This window comes from Plutella xylostella, chromosome 13 (assembly GCF_932276165.1).
Source record: "Plutella xylostella chromosome 13, ilPluXylo3.1, whole genome shotgun sequence".
NCBI lineage: Eukaryota > Metazoa > Arthropoda > Insecta > Lepidoptera > Plutellidae > Plutella > Plutella xylostella.
This window is the reverse complement of record NC_063993.1, coordinates 5,075,462-5,091,881: the sequence shown is the minus strand read 5'-3', so window position 1 is coordinate 5,091,881 and position 16,420 is coordinate 5,075,462. Positions and strand designations below refer to the sequence as shown.

Below are 16,420 nucleotides of genomic sequence, written 5' to 3'. Positions count from 1 at the left end.
CATTAGATATTGGCTTTATTAAATGCAAGCACTAGGTACCTGCTAGCTTGTTAATTAGATTAATGTATAGAAATGCGTATGAGGCTATTAATGTAATTTTTTATTTGTGCAACTTTATTCTCATTGTACCTATTATCTTAATTCGTGTGATTGTTGTGTATGTTTCTGCACGTAATAATAACGTCGGTATGTTTACTTCTAGAATGTATTTTTTGTAAATTATATTAGAATGTATGTAGTGTTCCATTTCACAGTACTTTTATTAAATTACCATTGTATGATGAATACTCAAGCGTCCTATACTCAAGGACAAATATTGTAATAACAATTCACCATTACATGATGGAACTCTTAATATACTTTTTTACCTTTTGTACTTTACTATTTTATTGTTCTAGCGTATTATGCAAATATACATTCATTTTTACTTTTATAGGTACAATTGATGTTTTATTTCTACCGGTATACTAAGTACTTCTTCAAGGCAGAGATTGAAGGTGCTACTAATAAAATTGTTTAATATCATTCCATGATTTCACAATTTATAATGTGTATTGTTTCCTCTATTTCACTTGCGAGTTATGATAAAGTTCCACTTACAAAATGCGGACACCACATATGTAGAATATAATTTAGTAAAACATTTAATTAAAATTTGACTACAATATTTACGTATTAAGTTAGGGGAAATTATAAAACGAGCGAACAAAAAAAAACTTTGCGACTGATGATGACATACTGTTTTAATAACTTGAGCGGTATGAATATGAGTAAGCGAAAAATTAACTAAACTGACGACGAATATTGATTTATAATAAAATCCAGAACGAGCTTACAAAAAGTGGATTGTGATAAATCCATTTCAGATATTAAAATTTTATCCGAGCGACTTAATTACTAAGTGAGCGACTGGAAATACAGAGAGGGCAACTTCAATATTAAGATAGATTCGATTTTTCTAAGTGAGGTTATACTTAGCGAACTACTAAAAAGTTCACTTTGAGCAAAGTTTTGTATGCTGCTTTATTAATGATTATTGGTTACTGATATTCTATTTGAGGGCTTATGTTTTTTTTATTTTGATACGCTTTTTTAATGAAAACTACAGAATTTTTCAAAAGATATGTATGCAAACACGTTTTGGGGCTAGCAATTCGGCTCAAACTAACAACACCACCACTGGGAGCAAAAATGATACCCATAGGACAAAAAGAAAACGAGGCCGGCCCACTAAGTCCAAGCCCGCACTTATTTACCAGTGACGATGAGTAGTAGGGCTACTCATACCTATCAATGTTTCTTAGTATTAATAAGAAGTTTTTTTTTAGTTGACTGACGCGTCTAATTTTATTTTTTGTTCATTTGATTGAAATAAATGCATGCATATTACTTTATTTTTACGGAGTACATTGTTTTATTTAATTACTCTTATATTTCAATAATAAAATTTCTCAACTAATAGAATAGTGTTTCTTTAAATAGTTATTTCATATTATTTTTATTTTTTAAATGTGAGCTCATTATACTCTACTCATTAGTGTATTTTTCAAAGTGGTTTTTGTATTCGAAGCACTTCATTTAAGATAAATTGCCGCTCAGTATAAAAAATACATTTGCCAAATATTGAAAAAAATGCAGGACGTAACGTTGACTCACAAACAAAATATATTAGGTCGCTCAAATATTATGAAGCTGCTCATTTTGTATTTTAAGTAACTCAAATTAATGTTTGTAAGTTGCTGTTCTGTTGATTTCTCGTCACTCGCAGTCAGTCGCTCACTTAGTAATTCTATAACCCAAATTAATTAATTTTGACACTTAGAACTGTAATTTACAGTCACTCGTTTTATTGCTACCCTTAAGTTAGTAGTATTTCTGATGGGCAGTTTTTTAAATGTACTTCAATATTGCAAACGACGACGACATTAAGCTAGCCATTTTCCATGTAGGTAGAAGTAATTTAGTGATTTATCTGCACTGTTTTTAATTTTTCTCGCTCCATGACAATTTTGACCATGTCAACTTGTCAACCAACACTACAGTGCCACAAACTTATCTGTTCCGGTGAGAGCTCACGTAAATGTCTAATATTTCTTCATTCTTTAAGATATTAAGTTTTCCCGTAATAGTAATTTACCCTTGCGGTTTTAATAAACCCATTTAATCTATATCAATATATAATTCATTAGTAAATAATTAGATATTGACCAATTTCGTTAACTGTCACCGGAACACATAAGTTTGTCGCACTATACAAATACTTACCTGAATTAATGGTGGCTTGCACAAGAAGGATAATCAAAATTAAATCTTTTAATACTTGACAAACAATTAAATTTTCATAAACTTTGCTGTGCAAGCCACCCTAAATCCTGCACACAAACTCAACTTCGAATAACATTTTTTTTATAGAAAACGCAGGCAATGACTTAGTAACTCTGAGTAATGCTGAGTGTACCGCAACATACCAGTGCGGCCTATAGTGGCTCCTTTGCTGTCAAAGCTGTGAATCTGTGGAACTCGCTACCAGTGGAAGTACGGCTATCGTCATCACTTAATGTATTTAAAAATAGTCTTAAATTACATTATTATAAGACCTTGGGATGGTAATTGTTTTATTCTATTTTATTTATCTATTTATTTATTTATATATGTAATAGTATATTTATATATGTATACTACTATTTATATTAATATAAAATATGAAAGTTAATATATGTAGGTACATAATAGTTATTTATATTTATTTATTTTTAGCTTAGAACTTAATATGTTAGGTTATAGTTAGATATGTTTATTTAAATTTGGATTAGGTTACACTTGATTGTCTCTGTGTATACGGTAGTTTTATTTAATTTTAAGAGTTATAGGCTTACTTTTATTTCCACACCATAAAGGTTGACTGGAAGAAATCGCGTTTAGGCGATAAGTCCGCCTTTGTATATATATACTTGTATTGTTCTTTCTTGTACTTGTTAACTTTTACTTTAAACTGTGTAATTTGTGTATACATACAATAAAGTGTTTAAATAAATAAATAAATAAATAATAACTCTAGTGAGTCTCATTATCATGCGGACATCTATTGCATTGTGTGAAGACATACCGGCAGCGCCAATTATTTGGTCAACTATGTATTACGTCTTTAGTGAACGTCTTTAGCTGTTTCCTTTTTAACTCAAATGTTAATTATTATCTGCAACAGATTAGCATGAGGACTTTACATAAAAATCTAGTTAATTTTTAATATTTCTAAGTTTGAAGAATAATTTGCAATTTTTTCATGTGAGGCGGAAAGCTACTAAGTATTCAGCAAGGATTATTGTTGAAGAAAAATATTCTTGTTCAGATTATTATCATGTTCTCAGGATAGGTGTCATAAGCGAGAGGTGTCAGAAACAAATTATTTCTATCCGTATAATAAAGGTGATGCTGCCTTGAAAACCGAATGGCTTACTCGTATACTATGACAACCGCATCTCTGAAAATTTGGAAAACACCTTTGACTACCCATTTGGGGTAGCAAATATGCTGCAGTAGCAGCATATTTGTGTAAGCCAATAATGTTTTTTTTAATTGTCATCATATCTTTCATACAAAAATTATCAAATTGTATTAAAGCGGAGCTCCTATGTTCAACAGAGGAGGATTATGAGCTGATTATAATAAATCATCCATTACTGGGCGGTACGCCACAATACCTTGACCTTCCTCGTCCCTGCACTACCGCCTGTGTAAGGACGTGGGTCGCGTGCTCGACAGCATGCATCGCTAGTTCATCTTATACCGTACCACCACCAGACATAGCAATCAAAAATGCAAAAGCAGTTCATAAATCTAAGACGAAAGTCAGCTAAAAACTACTCCCCATTCGGAAAGAAAAGGGGTTCGTCAAGGATGTTTTCATTTCACTGTGATGGTTTCTTTCTTTCTTTCATTGCATATCAGAACTGGCATGTCTGACAACTGCTTCACAGCAGAAAAGCGATGGTTATTCCTCTGGTTGTAAGGAACTGGTTCCTGGCCTCTACTCAAACCTCAAGGGTATCCTTTCTTCAGAATGGTCGGACCACTGCCGCTTCAGCTTCGACGTCGATGTTACGTCCATCATGCAGTCTTTTAAAAAAACCGAGAGTTTAGATTTTACCATGGCATGCCTGAAGAATTCAGTGTCCAGTTTTCTGCAGTATTGTCTATATGGTAATCAGTCTGTATTATAGTTACAAATCTAAATTCTTTGCTATATGTATCATAAATTATGGACCAATAGTATATAGTTAGTTATTAGTATTATATTTATAATATATAGTTGTTGTCCGCGTGAACTCCACTGTGTCTTATAAAGATTTCCCGTGTGAATTCCGGGATCTTTTTCTTGAAGTGTCGGTAACCAACACGAAACAGGGTGGATCTAATCTAGGGTTAAGGCCTAACTAGTTAGAATAAAGTCGATCGCTTACTGCCCAGTGTGAGCCGCACGTATAATAAAGTACCTACAGTTCACGTCACTCGGGGTAGCTTCTTTCGTGACACCTTCCAATTTCCAATGTTTCGCTTACATATCTACCAAACTTTATTAAAATTCGTTAAGTAGTTTATGTGTAATAATCTAATCATACATAGTATTACATTAGTAGGATTATGTTCAAAATACTTACTAAAGTTTTTTTGTCGTTAGGTCTGGTGTCACTTATGATTTATTTATTTTTAAATTAGTTACGTTCCGCCTCATTTAATTTCATAAGTAGAATACAGTGATATTTTCGTGAATTCTCACTGCAGTAGGTAGGTAATCTCGGCACCACACGAGTTGTTCTCCGCGAGTGTTTTGCAATTATTTTATCAAGAATCATTTGAACAAATAGAGGCACATTTGTCAGGCTGTAAACATAACGCTCAGAGTTATCGCGGCCGACGCTGTGGCATATTGCTTCGAGTGAGATAACAAAACACACTTTTATTAAATTACCCTACCCTCAAAAAGTGTATCACTCTGTATGTTTTCAGTGTATTGGATAAATACAAAACATAATTTTGTTCCCACTGATCAAACCTCTACTTCGTATGGTGTAGTTATACGGAATGGTCCCCGGTTGGGTTCGTTGTTGATGAAACTATTTGTGATTTAGTTGTGAAGAACTGGTTTTGTAAAATGAATGTGGATATGAAGTCCGTGGCCAATGGGAAGGAGGATGATTACGACCCCCTGGAGCACCGACAAGTAGCCAAACCTAACTCGTAAGTACCGAAATTCAATTTACACCCCAATAGGTACTATGAACGTTATACGGATCCTTGCGTCAACAAATGCGGTTTTCTGGAAATATACCTTCTTACTAATTACTAGAATACGATATCTTCATCAGCCATAGAAAAGATGGAACCTCCAAAGATGTTACTTGTTATGATTTCTTCACATGGCTCATATAAATTCGCATTAGGGTTAAAACGGGCTGAATCTCATCTATATCAATTTCAAAACAACTCTTTTTCATATATTTTGGCACTGAGCTCTATGCAATCCCACGAGAGGTCTATGATGGATGATGAATATGAATGAAGAAGTTTTTGAAACGTAAGCGCCTCTTATGTTCAAATTAGCTAACACACACGGATGATAATAATGTCTCTCTCTCTCAACTCATCTACATTCGTTGAAATAAAAAATAAGTACTTAAAGTAAAGTTTTAATGTTAACGGTGCCTTAATTAACGGGTTAAGCAATGAATACTGCGGAAAACCCACAAATAAATAGTGCAAACATACGTTAAGAAGGCAATTAACCAAGAAATAATAACAAGACCCCCGAATGAGAGATAAACATAAAAATTCCCATGAAAAACTCTTAGCAATAAGGTAAATAATATAGAACGTTCCATATTTTGCAGTAAACATAATGTTTAAGTAGGTAAACACATTAGATAACTTCATTGTAAATTACAGGAAGTGAATGATTCAAAATAATAGCCATGGGTCTAACATTATCACATGACTGAAGGTTCTGTCGCGGCAGCATGACTTCTTTATGAATAGATATATTATACCAAGTAACGTTAATATTGTGTTCAAATTTTTTACTAATATTTTTTAAAATTTGGGCCATTTTGTGGATGGAACTTTTTTATTGTTTGTGAGTGTATAAGTTCATTTTTTGCACAAGGCACAAGACCGAGATATTTTTTTTATCATGAATGAGCGGCGCGAGAACAGGATATTAAAATTGTTTATCCATGTCTTTGTTAACATAAACGTCATGCATTGTTACAGAGACATCAGATCAACGGCCAACTTGATAAAAGCCTCTCTGGGGTCAGGGTTGCTGGCCGTGCCGCTAGCGTTCGCGAACGCGGGCTGGGGCGTCGGCATCGTCGGCACTCTCATCATCGGATTCATCTGTGGACACTGCGTGCACATCTTGGTATGATCTGTCATTATATGATTAGAGCAAGGACTTTGTATATAGAACACAAAGTCCTTGGATTATAGGTACAGATGAAGTCTGAAAAACCTAACATTACAGTAGAAACAAGTGCCAACCCAACGTCAAAAAAGTTTATTAAGGCCCGGGTCTCCTATTTACGCCGTAGATCGCGTCCAGCGTCACGCCGTAGGCCGCGTCACGATGCTCACTATAGAAATGTACTGATGCGGTCTCCCTCACACGCCGACGTTGGCGCGTAGACATAATGAGCACTGTGACGCGGCCTACGGCGTGACGCTGGACGCGATCTACGGCGTAAATAGGAGACCCAGGCCTAACCTTTTACGTCGTCGCGATATCGCGCTAGGCACAATATATTTGTATATGGTGTCATGAAATTCAACCGATTAAGGCAACTTTTGTTTTGTTTTAATTTTTGGTACTGACATGGTACGACATACTCTTCGGCAACAAATTTAAATAATGAATGCCGAAAGTAGGTATCTGGCTTTATCCAGCTTATTTATTTATAATTGACAAAGTCATTGAATTTTAATATGTAGCACGTGAAGGCATCGTGAGTCTATAAGAATTTTATTTTTAGTCAATATGTCTAGGTACGACAATAATTATAACACTATTATCGCAACTGTGTACAGTCAGCCGAAAAGATAACTGTGCCTCCTCAGCGCAAATTTGTTCTCAATAGTCAGAGTTGTATTAATATCTAATCGATATATTCACACAAGCTATATTTATTAGCCATTCTTCAATTCTGTGCTGGGGAGTATACTTATCTCTTTTGTTTACTGTACCTACCTAGTCACAGATGGCACGCTCTTTTCAGTTTACAGAAAGACACTACTTACTTAATAAGGCTTAGTTCAGGTTTTTTCCTTTGAAAAAATTCCGTTCTTCTATGATCTCTAGACTACGTTTTCAAACATTATTCAGGTATGTTTTATGATTTATTTGCGCTGGAAAAGCAAGCTGTAAGCCGTATTATATGAAAGGAAACATTATAGTCTTCATAATTATGTTTCATGATTTCAGACAGATGAATACCCCCTGAACTCTGATGTGATTGGTTATATAAATAGTTATAATTATAGGATGTTGCAAAGTATATTAAGCCGACATGGAGTTTCTCACGGGGTCACCCTACAAAGCTGTAAAACAAAAGCGGTTCGAAATTACCCCCTGAGTTACCCCCTTTTAACTTAGTATAACACATTTGTAACATCCTGTGTAAATCGCAGTTTTGGGCGCATCCAGAATCTCGATATGCACGTTTCTTCACGAATTTCACAATGTTGCCTTCAACTATACTATACTACTTCATGCTGCCTCTGCATTTTATTTAACTGCTGTTATTAACTGCGCTCATTCATCTCATAACCTTTTTCTGTGGTTCAGGTATCAGTGTCAAGAGCTTGCTGCAAAAAGGAGAGAAAGCCATTATTGGACTACGCTGAGACCTGCCGAGCTGCGTTTGATAATGGACCAAAATGGGCCAGAAAATTTGGCACTACGGCCAAGTAAGTGTTTTAAGCTAAATGTAACTATTATAAATTAAGTTGGTAAAACCATGTGTATTCGCCATCATTTGTCATCAATATTAAAATGTTATGTCTTAACCTTGGTGTATTTATACTACAGTGTTTGTATGTATATTTTGTGAAATTAAAAATGTATGACAAATATAGAATATGTAATACTTAACGCTAATTAGTATTATTATTATACCTATTTTCATAATAATTATTTAGTTCTGGTTACCAATAAGTTTAATATTTCCAGGGTTTTCGCCGAATTTGCTATGTTCTTTACATATGTGGGAGTGTGCTGTGTGTACACCATTCTTATCTCGGATTCAATTAAGCAGGTTTGCTCAAAACATTCTTATTAATTTGCTTTAGAATTAAGATAAAACTAATTAAGGAAAATGAATAAGTGTGACGTATTCCTATATCTTAACGGTCTTATTCATAAAAAGTTACGGGAGACCTATAGGCCTGCTATAAGCAAATGTCAAAAAAACTTTATTCATAAACGATCAATAGCGCTAAAGAACTCTCCAACTGATTCGTAAAACCTTGATATGCTAAAGTTGGCTGGACCCTACTATACACCTTCCGTAAACCTCCTCTTGTACAAAAACATGGCGGCCGGTCAACAGCTGTTCTGCTTTATTGACGATTTGACATTTGTTGTGAGTTAATATTTGCTGAAAATAAGTTGCCATGGTAACGTAAAAATTTAATTATTTTTTTTGTGGGTTTTGGCTTGGCCACTGCGCCTTTAAGCCAACGTAAACTTTTTTAATAGCCGCGCCGTGGCTAACATAGATAATAGAGATTGATAAATGAATGAAAGTTTTCGCTATTTTTGTTTATGGTTTCGTCAGACCGGCAATTTAATAGGGTAAATGTCAAAATGTTTGGTCTGTGAAATCTATTAGCATCACTATAGCAGGGGGGAGTCAGTGCCTTAATGGATGAACTTTTAGTAGAAGGTAGTGCCATCTCTTTTTATTACTCTTACTACCAAAAAAGATGTAAGATGGCGTTATCAACAAGACCATAGAACAATAACAAGACACATAGATAAGTAGTATTTGAATGTTAACATTGTCATGATCTATGGCTTTTATGAAGAAATTGCGTGTCAGTGTCAGTTCAGTTGTCTTACAATGTCTCGCAAACTCCTCGCAAATAACATTTTTGTAATAAAAGCCTATACTCTCGGTATATCGTTATTTATAAATTTTATATACCTACAAATAAAAATAAACATGGTGTGTCAAGAAAAAGCATCTTTATCCGCAAAAAGTGTTTTTATGAAATTCTTGTGACCTGACAGATTCCATATGGATCCAGGTTCCATGTGGTTCCACGGGAACCGAGCTGAAATGGCGGCACTGGCAAAGAGCGATCGACATCTTCATATCCGCTGAAGATTAAAATACTATGTGTACCAAACTGATAAATGTCGTCAAGGATTTGCCTCGCGAGGATAAATGATGCACTATTGGACGAAATGACTTTATCACCACAAGTGACAAGATTTGCTTCTCTTGGGAAACATAAACTAGCAAAACATGAATTGGTTTTCATGGTGAAAGGAATACACACACCCACTCGCATATTATTATATTATTTTACAAGTGACATGAACAAAACTGAACTGAAACATTGTTATATGCGAGGTAATAAAGAATTATATAATAATTTGTTTTTTATTTATTGTTGCATGTAGGTAGGTACATAAATAGATTGAACTTAAATTTAGCTGATAAATGTAATAACTGTTGTGTGGTGTAACTACGTCAACGCAAATATGTCTTAGATACCAGACGATCCAACGCGATCCGATCGCGCGATCCAAGGAATCTTACATACTAAACTTCTTGGATCGGGCGATCGGATCGCATTGGATCGTTTGGTGGAGATCCGGCTATTAACTTGTGATAACAATATCTATATATACAGGGTGTCCCAACAGGGCACCCTGTATGTATGTACAATGAGGTTGAGCAATATAAAGAGATGGCGTTGTAGGCTCAGTATGACGTATAGAGTATGACAAAAAACTCCTCCAGATGGCACTCTTTACACAATTGTTTATTTTTTCTCTATGCACTATAGTTATTGAAGGCTTACGGAACGATTATGAATAGAGATTTTTATGAAACCTCAAATAGGCTTAAAGTGTTCCGTAGCTACTGAGCTCAGTAAACCTACTTTAAGGTTTTTTTATGAATAAGACCGTAAGTGTATACAGAATGTTCCAAAAGGTATCCAAATATCTTATACAGAATGATCCAAAAGTGGTATAATAACTTTGAATACGTCCTGTATTCGCTGATCCTCTTTTCCTAGCTGTACATAGATTGTAGATAAGTACGTTAAAATGTAGGTACCAATACACTATGTGAGTACCTATGATTAAATATTTTTATAAGGTAATTACAGCATACTTATTGAATAATTTCAGGTAATCGACAAATTCTTTCCGAACTACATACTTGCTGTTGAATACTACTGCTTAATTATAATGGTGCCACTGATGTTCATGACGCAAATTCGACATTTGAAATGGCTGGCCCCTCTCTCTCTAACGGCAAATTTTCTCCTGGTGGGCACATTTCTAATTTGCCTTTACTACATATTTGGAGGAGGAGAGATATCTTATGCTGATAAACGGATAGTGAGCGACCCTGCGAGGTTTCCAGCTTTTCTATCGTGAGTATTCGAACAATGAGTATAACTTGATGATTTCATTGTTTTCCTCTAACCTATAGTTTATGGAGGTCGATTGTGCCATAATTGTTTTACCAAAGTCTTTTAATTATTGCTTCGATGAACTTCAAATTTAAGCGACTAACACCGGTACATTTTACGATACTACGCCGTATCAGCTTCTGGATATCACGACCTTATGGAAATAAAGAACAATATGGCTTTAAAGAACTGCTACTACGGTAGGAAGGCGATGGCGAGGCGTGTCGGTGGTGGTGCGCCACCACCGACACAATATTAGCAATGGACAATCCATAAACACCTTTCTTCTATCAAAAATCAGCCAGACCCATAATAGTTACATAAGATTTCACAGGCGAACGACGCTGCTTATGGACTGAAAATTGCTAATATTTGGTGAAGGCAACCCTACTGAACACCTTATTGACCCTATCTCTCCCCGTCAGGACGGTGATCTTCGCAATGGAAGGCATCGGCGTGGTGATGCCGGTGGAGAACACCATGAAGAAGCCGCAGCACTTCCTGGGCTGCCCCAGCGTGCTGGTGGTGTCTATGACCATCATCGCCTTTCTCTACAGTACTCTGGGACTCTTCGGGTACTTCCGCTTCGGAGATGTGCTGAGAGGTTCTATCACTTTGAATCTGCCTATGGATGATTGGTAAGCATAATCTGTTCTGTAGATTACAAGTACGAACGTTAAAATGCCTATGAATGATTGGTAAGCGTTATGTATTCTGTGGCTTGCGTGACGTTGATAGCCGCCGCTTGACCACTTTACCCGACATCTCTCTCAGCACAAGCTTCCTTGTGTTGGGGTCCACCAATCCACACTAGGCCAGCGTAGTGGATGAGGCCTAAAACCTTTTCCTGGAAGGACACCCGTGCGTTAGCAGGGGGTACGTGATGGGTTCTGATGATAGTCTATTTGTTGCGAAGATAGCAAACCCTTCATTGGTCGCTCGGAACGTTGATTTTATGGATTTTATAAGCTGCTTCGGAAAAGGAATAGGTACACTATAACCAAAACCAGTGCAGCAATCCACCCCGTAAATAATTAGAGCAAGGCAAGATTTTTTATTAAGTATACTAATAACAAGATTACAAAAAACTATTTGCACTTAATCTAGGATCAGGTTTAAGAATGCCGTTGTTTATGACGAGCCTCAATTTCAAGGCACATCTGCATTGAGATAATCACTTTTACCTACTTACTTTTAATCTTTACAGCTAGACGGAAACATTCGTAAACGTTGTAATAAGAATTCTGATAACTGGTTTCTAAGATAGGAGGTAATTGATGAACATAGGTAGAAATATCCTAGTTCAGTAAAATTAGGCGTGTTAAAAGGATACTTCCTTTTATATGTATAGTATGTAGGTCCATAATAGTCCATATATTGTAAAGAGGCGACCCAGATGGTCACTCGGATAAATTTTTGTGTTACTATAAGTACGACCTTTTCAACAATCTGATATTGTAACGGCAAAATAGATACAAAGTTTTAAGAAAGATTAGTTACCTATTTAAATTATCTACATACTCCAGACTTATTAACTCGAAGAGTAAAAGAGCTTCGAACAAAAAGATAAAACAAAATTTACGTAATCATTCCCTTTTTTTCAGGCCAGCAATCTGCGCGAAAGTGTTCATATCTTTGTCGATATTCTTGACGTATCCTCTGCAGTTCTTCGTCGTCATCGATATCTTCAACAAATACACGGATCCCCACATTAGCGAACGCTACAAGAACACCACACAGATCATATCCAGAAGTGTCGGAGTCTGCATTTGTGGTAATATCTTTGTTCATTTGCCTTGGCGGTTTCAGACACATCTGTCATTTGTATTGTACTAAATGTGACTATTTTATTTAAAAAAATCTACGAAATCCATCACGTATAATAACAATAGGTATACTCGTTACATATTTTTAGCATGAAAACACAATACTACCGGTACCGACTTTATAATATTTAACGATTCCATACAGACACAAAACAAAAGCTTACAATAATATGCATGCACAAAATCATCATACATCATTTAAACATCAAAGGCTGTCTGGTAGAATTTGCTAAAAGCAACAAGGCTTTCTGTCCTGTTTTGTTTTAGTATTATTTCCTTTTGGTGCGAATAAACAGTACCTATTCTAAACATTTCAGTGGGCATCGGCATAGCTCTGCCCATGTTGGAGCAGATCATCAACTTCGTCGGAGCCTTCTTCTACTCGATCCTGGGTCTGCTGATCCCGAGCGCCATCGAGACCGTGTTCCGGTGGGACGACCTCGGCCGCTACAACTGGGTCCTGTGGAAGAACCTCGTCATCTTCCTCATAGGAGCCGGAGCTCTCGTGTCTGGGTGCACGGTCGCTATCATGGACATGATTGAGATCACTAACAGCCCCACTGTTTGATGTACTGGGTTTTTAGAGTTATTTATTTCTAGTTTAGCATTTTTGTTAAAGCAATGTATGCTGACGGCTGTAATCCTTGATGAATGTTTTGCTTTGCAGTCTATTCTATTCTATTTTCTATTATGCTATGTACGTAGGTGTAGGTACATAATTTTGTGCCACCACGCCACAGTTCATGATTATTATTCCCATGATTATGTCAGAGGTCCAGGATTCAATCACAGAGACATACCTAATTATTCCTCGGTCTCGTATAATATGATATGCCTACTTTAATAACAAATTAAATTCTTACAATAAGTCCTAGTAACAAAACACGTGTTACATTGAGCGCCGCCGAGTCACTCGTAGAGGATTATAGCCATGAGTACTTTGCTATTTATTTATTGTTAATTTGTTACTAGATAAATAATGTTGAACAAGCTATCACTAATACCTACTTATCTGTTCTTCTCTCTCTTGTTGTATTTACAGTACTAAAAACACTTAAATAAACACGTGTGTTAATAACATAATCCTTAATTAATAAATAAAACACTTGTACCTAAGTTTTAATGTAATCTGCTCCTGGGTTTAATTTCTGAAGATGCCAATCTACCACCGACCATGATTTCTCGAGTGGTGTATTGCGAAAAGAGATAGATTATATTTATAATTATTTACTTGTTAACTATTGATCCTATTAAGCCTTGATACACACTTGTGCTGGTAATGTGCATTATCTTCACATATACAGGATGTTGCAAAAGTGGTATAACTAAGCTGATAGGGAGTAACTCAGGGGGGTCAATCTGAACATCTTTGTTCTACAATAGGTAATGATTTTTTTTTAAATGCCTCTGTAAAAAGTTATTATGAAATTTTAGTTTTATATGGAAAAGCCGAAAAATTATTACGTTTTTCCAAATTGTGTCAAACGAAAATTTATCTTATTGACCCCCGAGTCTTCTCCTTTTTCGACTTAGCATTTTTGCAACACCCTGTAAACATTATTAATTGTATTATACCTACTATATAATGTATTGACTTAATGTAGTAATCTTTTGTACCTACTTATAGTTATTGATTATTTCTAGAGTCATCGAGTTATTGTCTTAACTATTATAGAGTAAAAACTTAAGAACATCTATTATGGCTTAAAATTTAGTTTCACTTTCTTATAACAGATTTTATTCTGAAACTCTAGAATTCATAATGCCAGTACATTCTACTATCATTCTATTAATATTCTACTAAGTACATAAACAAAAGCACTGCGACTAAATAATAAATAAAAGCCAATATGTCTGATGCCTGTCTGTTATTTAAAAGGTCAATGACTACTTGGCGAATAAATTAAAATTGTGAATAAGGATAGTAGGTACAGTGAAGTACAATATTGTAAGTATATACCTAAATGTAATTCACTACACTAGTACTATAGCCTTAACACGTGTACATAGATAATGGTAAGTAAATTGGTCACGTAACTAAAATTAAATTCCTGCATGGTCTATGTCAAGGACTCTTAGATAAACAAAGCAAGGAATAAAGCTGAAATTAAGAAAACACTCAATTCGATTTATTCATACCAATTTCTAAGGAAGTTTTCAGATAGAACAATTTTCTTCCTATTTCGAAACCAATGAAATGGTACTAAAACAATCCCAGTCGAAAGTTAACGTTTGCATTTGTCATTTCAGTTGTTTTATAATTTTTAACCATTATTTGTCTGTTATTAATAGCTAAAGATAATCTATTCTACAGAATATAATATCAGTAGTAATAAAATCAAGAAGCTATAGTGCGACAAACTTATCTGTTCCGGTGACAGTGAACTAAATTGGTCCATATCTCATTATTTACTAATAAATTATATATTGATATAGAGTATGGGTTTATTAAAAGCGCAAGGGTAAATTACCATTACGGGAAAACTTAACATCTTAATGAATGAAGAAATATTAGACATTTACGTGAGCTCTCACCGGAACAGATAAGTTTGTGGCACTGTACAACAAGTGTTATTGCCATGTGATATGTCAATGGAACTTTTTAATTTCTCGCCAGTGCTTTCATTTTATAATTGACGTTGTTTAATTCAGTATGAAGTTGATAAATAGAAATTATTTGAATTATATACCAACTTACTCAATATATTTTTTGAATAAATTGACTATGCTCGTGAATCTGATGATCGACGCGATTGGTGAGAGTTAACAGGCTTAGTGTATGTTTTTCTTTCGAGCAGTGAAAATCGACGCAAGTTTATATGAGCTACTGCTGCGCGTATACCGACGTGGCGACTCTCCCTCGCTCATGGAAGTGATAAGTACACAAAGGGCCGCACACATTCGCGTTTACTCGCCACTGCTCGAACGGTGCGTAAACTTGCACTTCACATGCAGGTAAACGGCAACGAAATGCAAAACGCACAGCCCGTAATAATCCACTGCAGGACATGGACCTCCTCCAAAACTGGATGGTTATTGTCATGATCTCCAGACTTGGCCGGCAGGATTGAGATATCAGACAACACAAACATTTAACACCACGTCGAGAGAAAAGTCTAGGTATACAATACAAAGCCATAAACAAATATCTATCCAGGACCTATTCTATTCTATTCTATTCTGGTAGGGGGTGAAGATCCTGTACGTGGCTCTCTCGAGTGGAACCTTTGTACTTATCCCCTTGATTTCAGCTCAGCCAGCCTAGCTCCCGAGTAAACTGGAGTAGCAAGCCTGGGTGTTCCAATAGCTGAGATCTACATATCGAATACGGGATCTTTGGCATAGCTGCCAGAGTCACTAACCACTACACTATCCGGTCCACGTGCAGCAGGGCAATCTCCATCACCTGCGTTTAGGGATTCCGCTGCCCCAAAGGCAGTTAAGCCCCGAAACCAGAGATATGTCAACCACTTACATACTACTATATGTGCTTTACTTGTCTAAGCCCGAAACGAATGAAACATCAATTTAGGAACACCATCATCATCATCATCTCACTGCTGAACATGGCCACCCCTAATGATTCCCACCTTGAGGGGCCCGCAGCCAGCGCTTCCCCGCGGACTTGACTATATCGTTCGACCATCTCGCGGGGGCCGCCCAACGCTGCACTTGCTGGTACGTCTGCACTCGAGAATTCTTCTGCTCCACCGACCATCAGTCCTTCGATCAAAGTAAGAAAACATTATTTAGGAACATACATTTAAACATATTTATAGATATTGTATGTACATACAATTTGGCGATAAGAATAATTTATTTAAAAATAAGTGGTGGGTATTATTATCTATATAGCTTATGATCATATCATCTCACAGATCAAAGTCTGA

At 35.8% G+C, this 16,420-nt stretch overlaps 1 protein-coding gene across 1 annotated transcript; it reads left to right on the top strand.

Moving 5' to 3' along the window:
- The first annotated feature begins 4,801 nt into the window (after positions 1-4,801).
- LOC105397989 (proton-coupled amino acid transporter-like protein pathetic) lies at positions 4,802-13,641 on the top strand. Its single transcript, XM_011570031.3, has 8 exons — positions 4,802-5,238; positions 6,268-6,418; positions 7,838-7,959; positions 8,222-8,306; positions 10,418-10,665; positions 11,130-11,342; positions 12,309-12,478; positions 12,848-13,641. Exons 1-8 carry the CDS (start codon positions 5,153-5,155, stop codon positions 13,096-13,098), a joined length of 1,326 nt encoding a protein of 441 aa, XP_011568333.3. The 5' UTR covers positions 4,802-5,152; the 3' UTR covers positions 13,099-13,641.
- Positions 13,642-16,420: the final 2,779 nt, after the last annotated feature.

Excerpts from the sequence above, each read along its gene's own strand:
- LOC105397989 (XM_011570031.3), top strand. The coding sequence starts at position 5,153 with ATGAATGTGGATATGAAGTCCGTGGCCAATGGGAAGGAGGATGATTAC. Across the intron at positions 5,239-6,267 it reads CAAGTAGCCAAACCTAACTC|AGACATCAGATCAACGGCCA; the intron begins GTAAGTACCGAA and ends GCATTGTTACAG. Across the intron at positions 10,666-11,129 it reads AGGTTTCCAGCTTTTCTATC|GACGGTGATCTTCGCAATGG; the intron begins GTGAGTATTCGA and ends TCTCCCCGTCAG.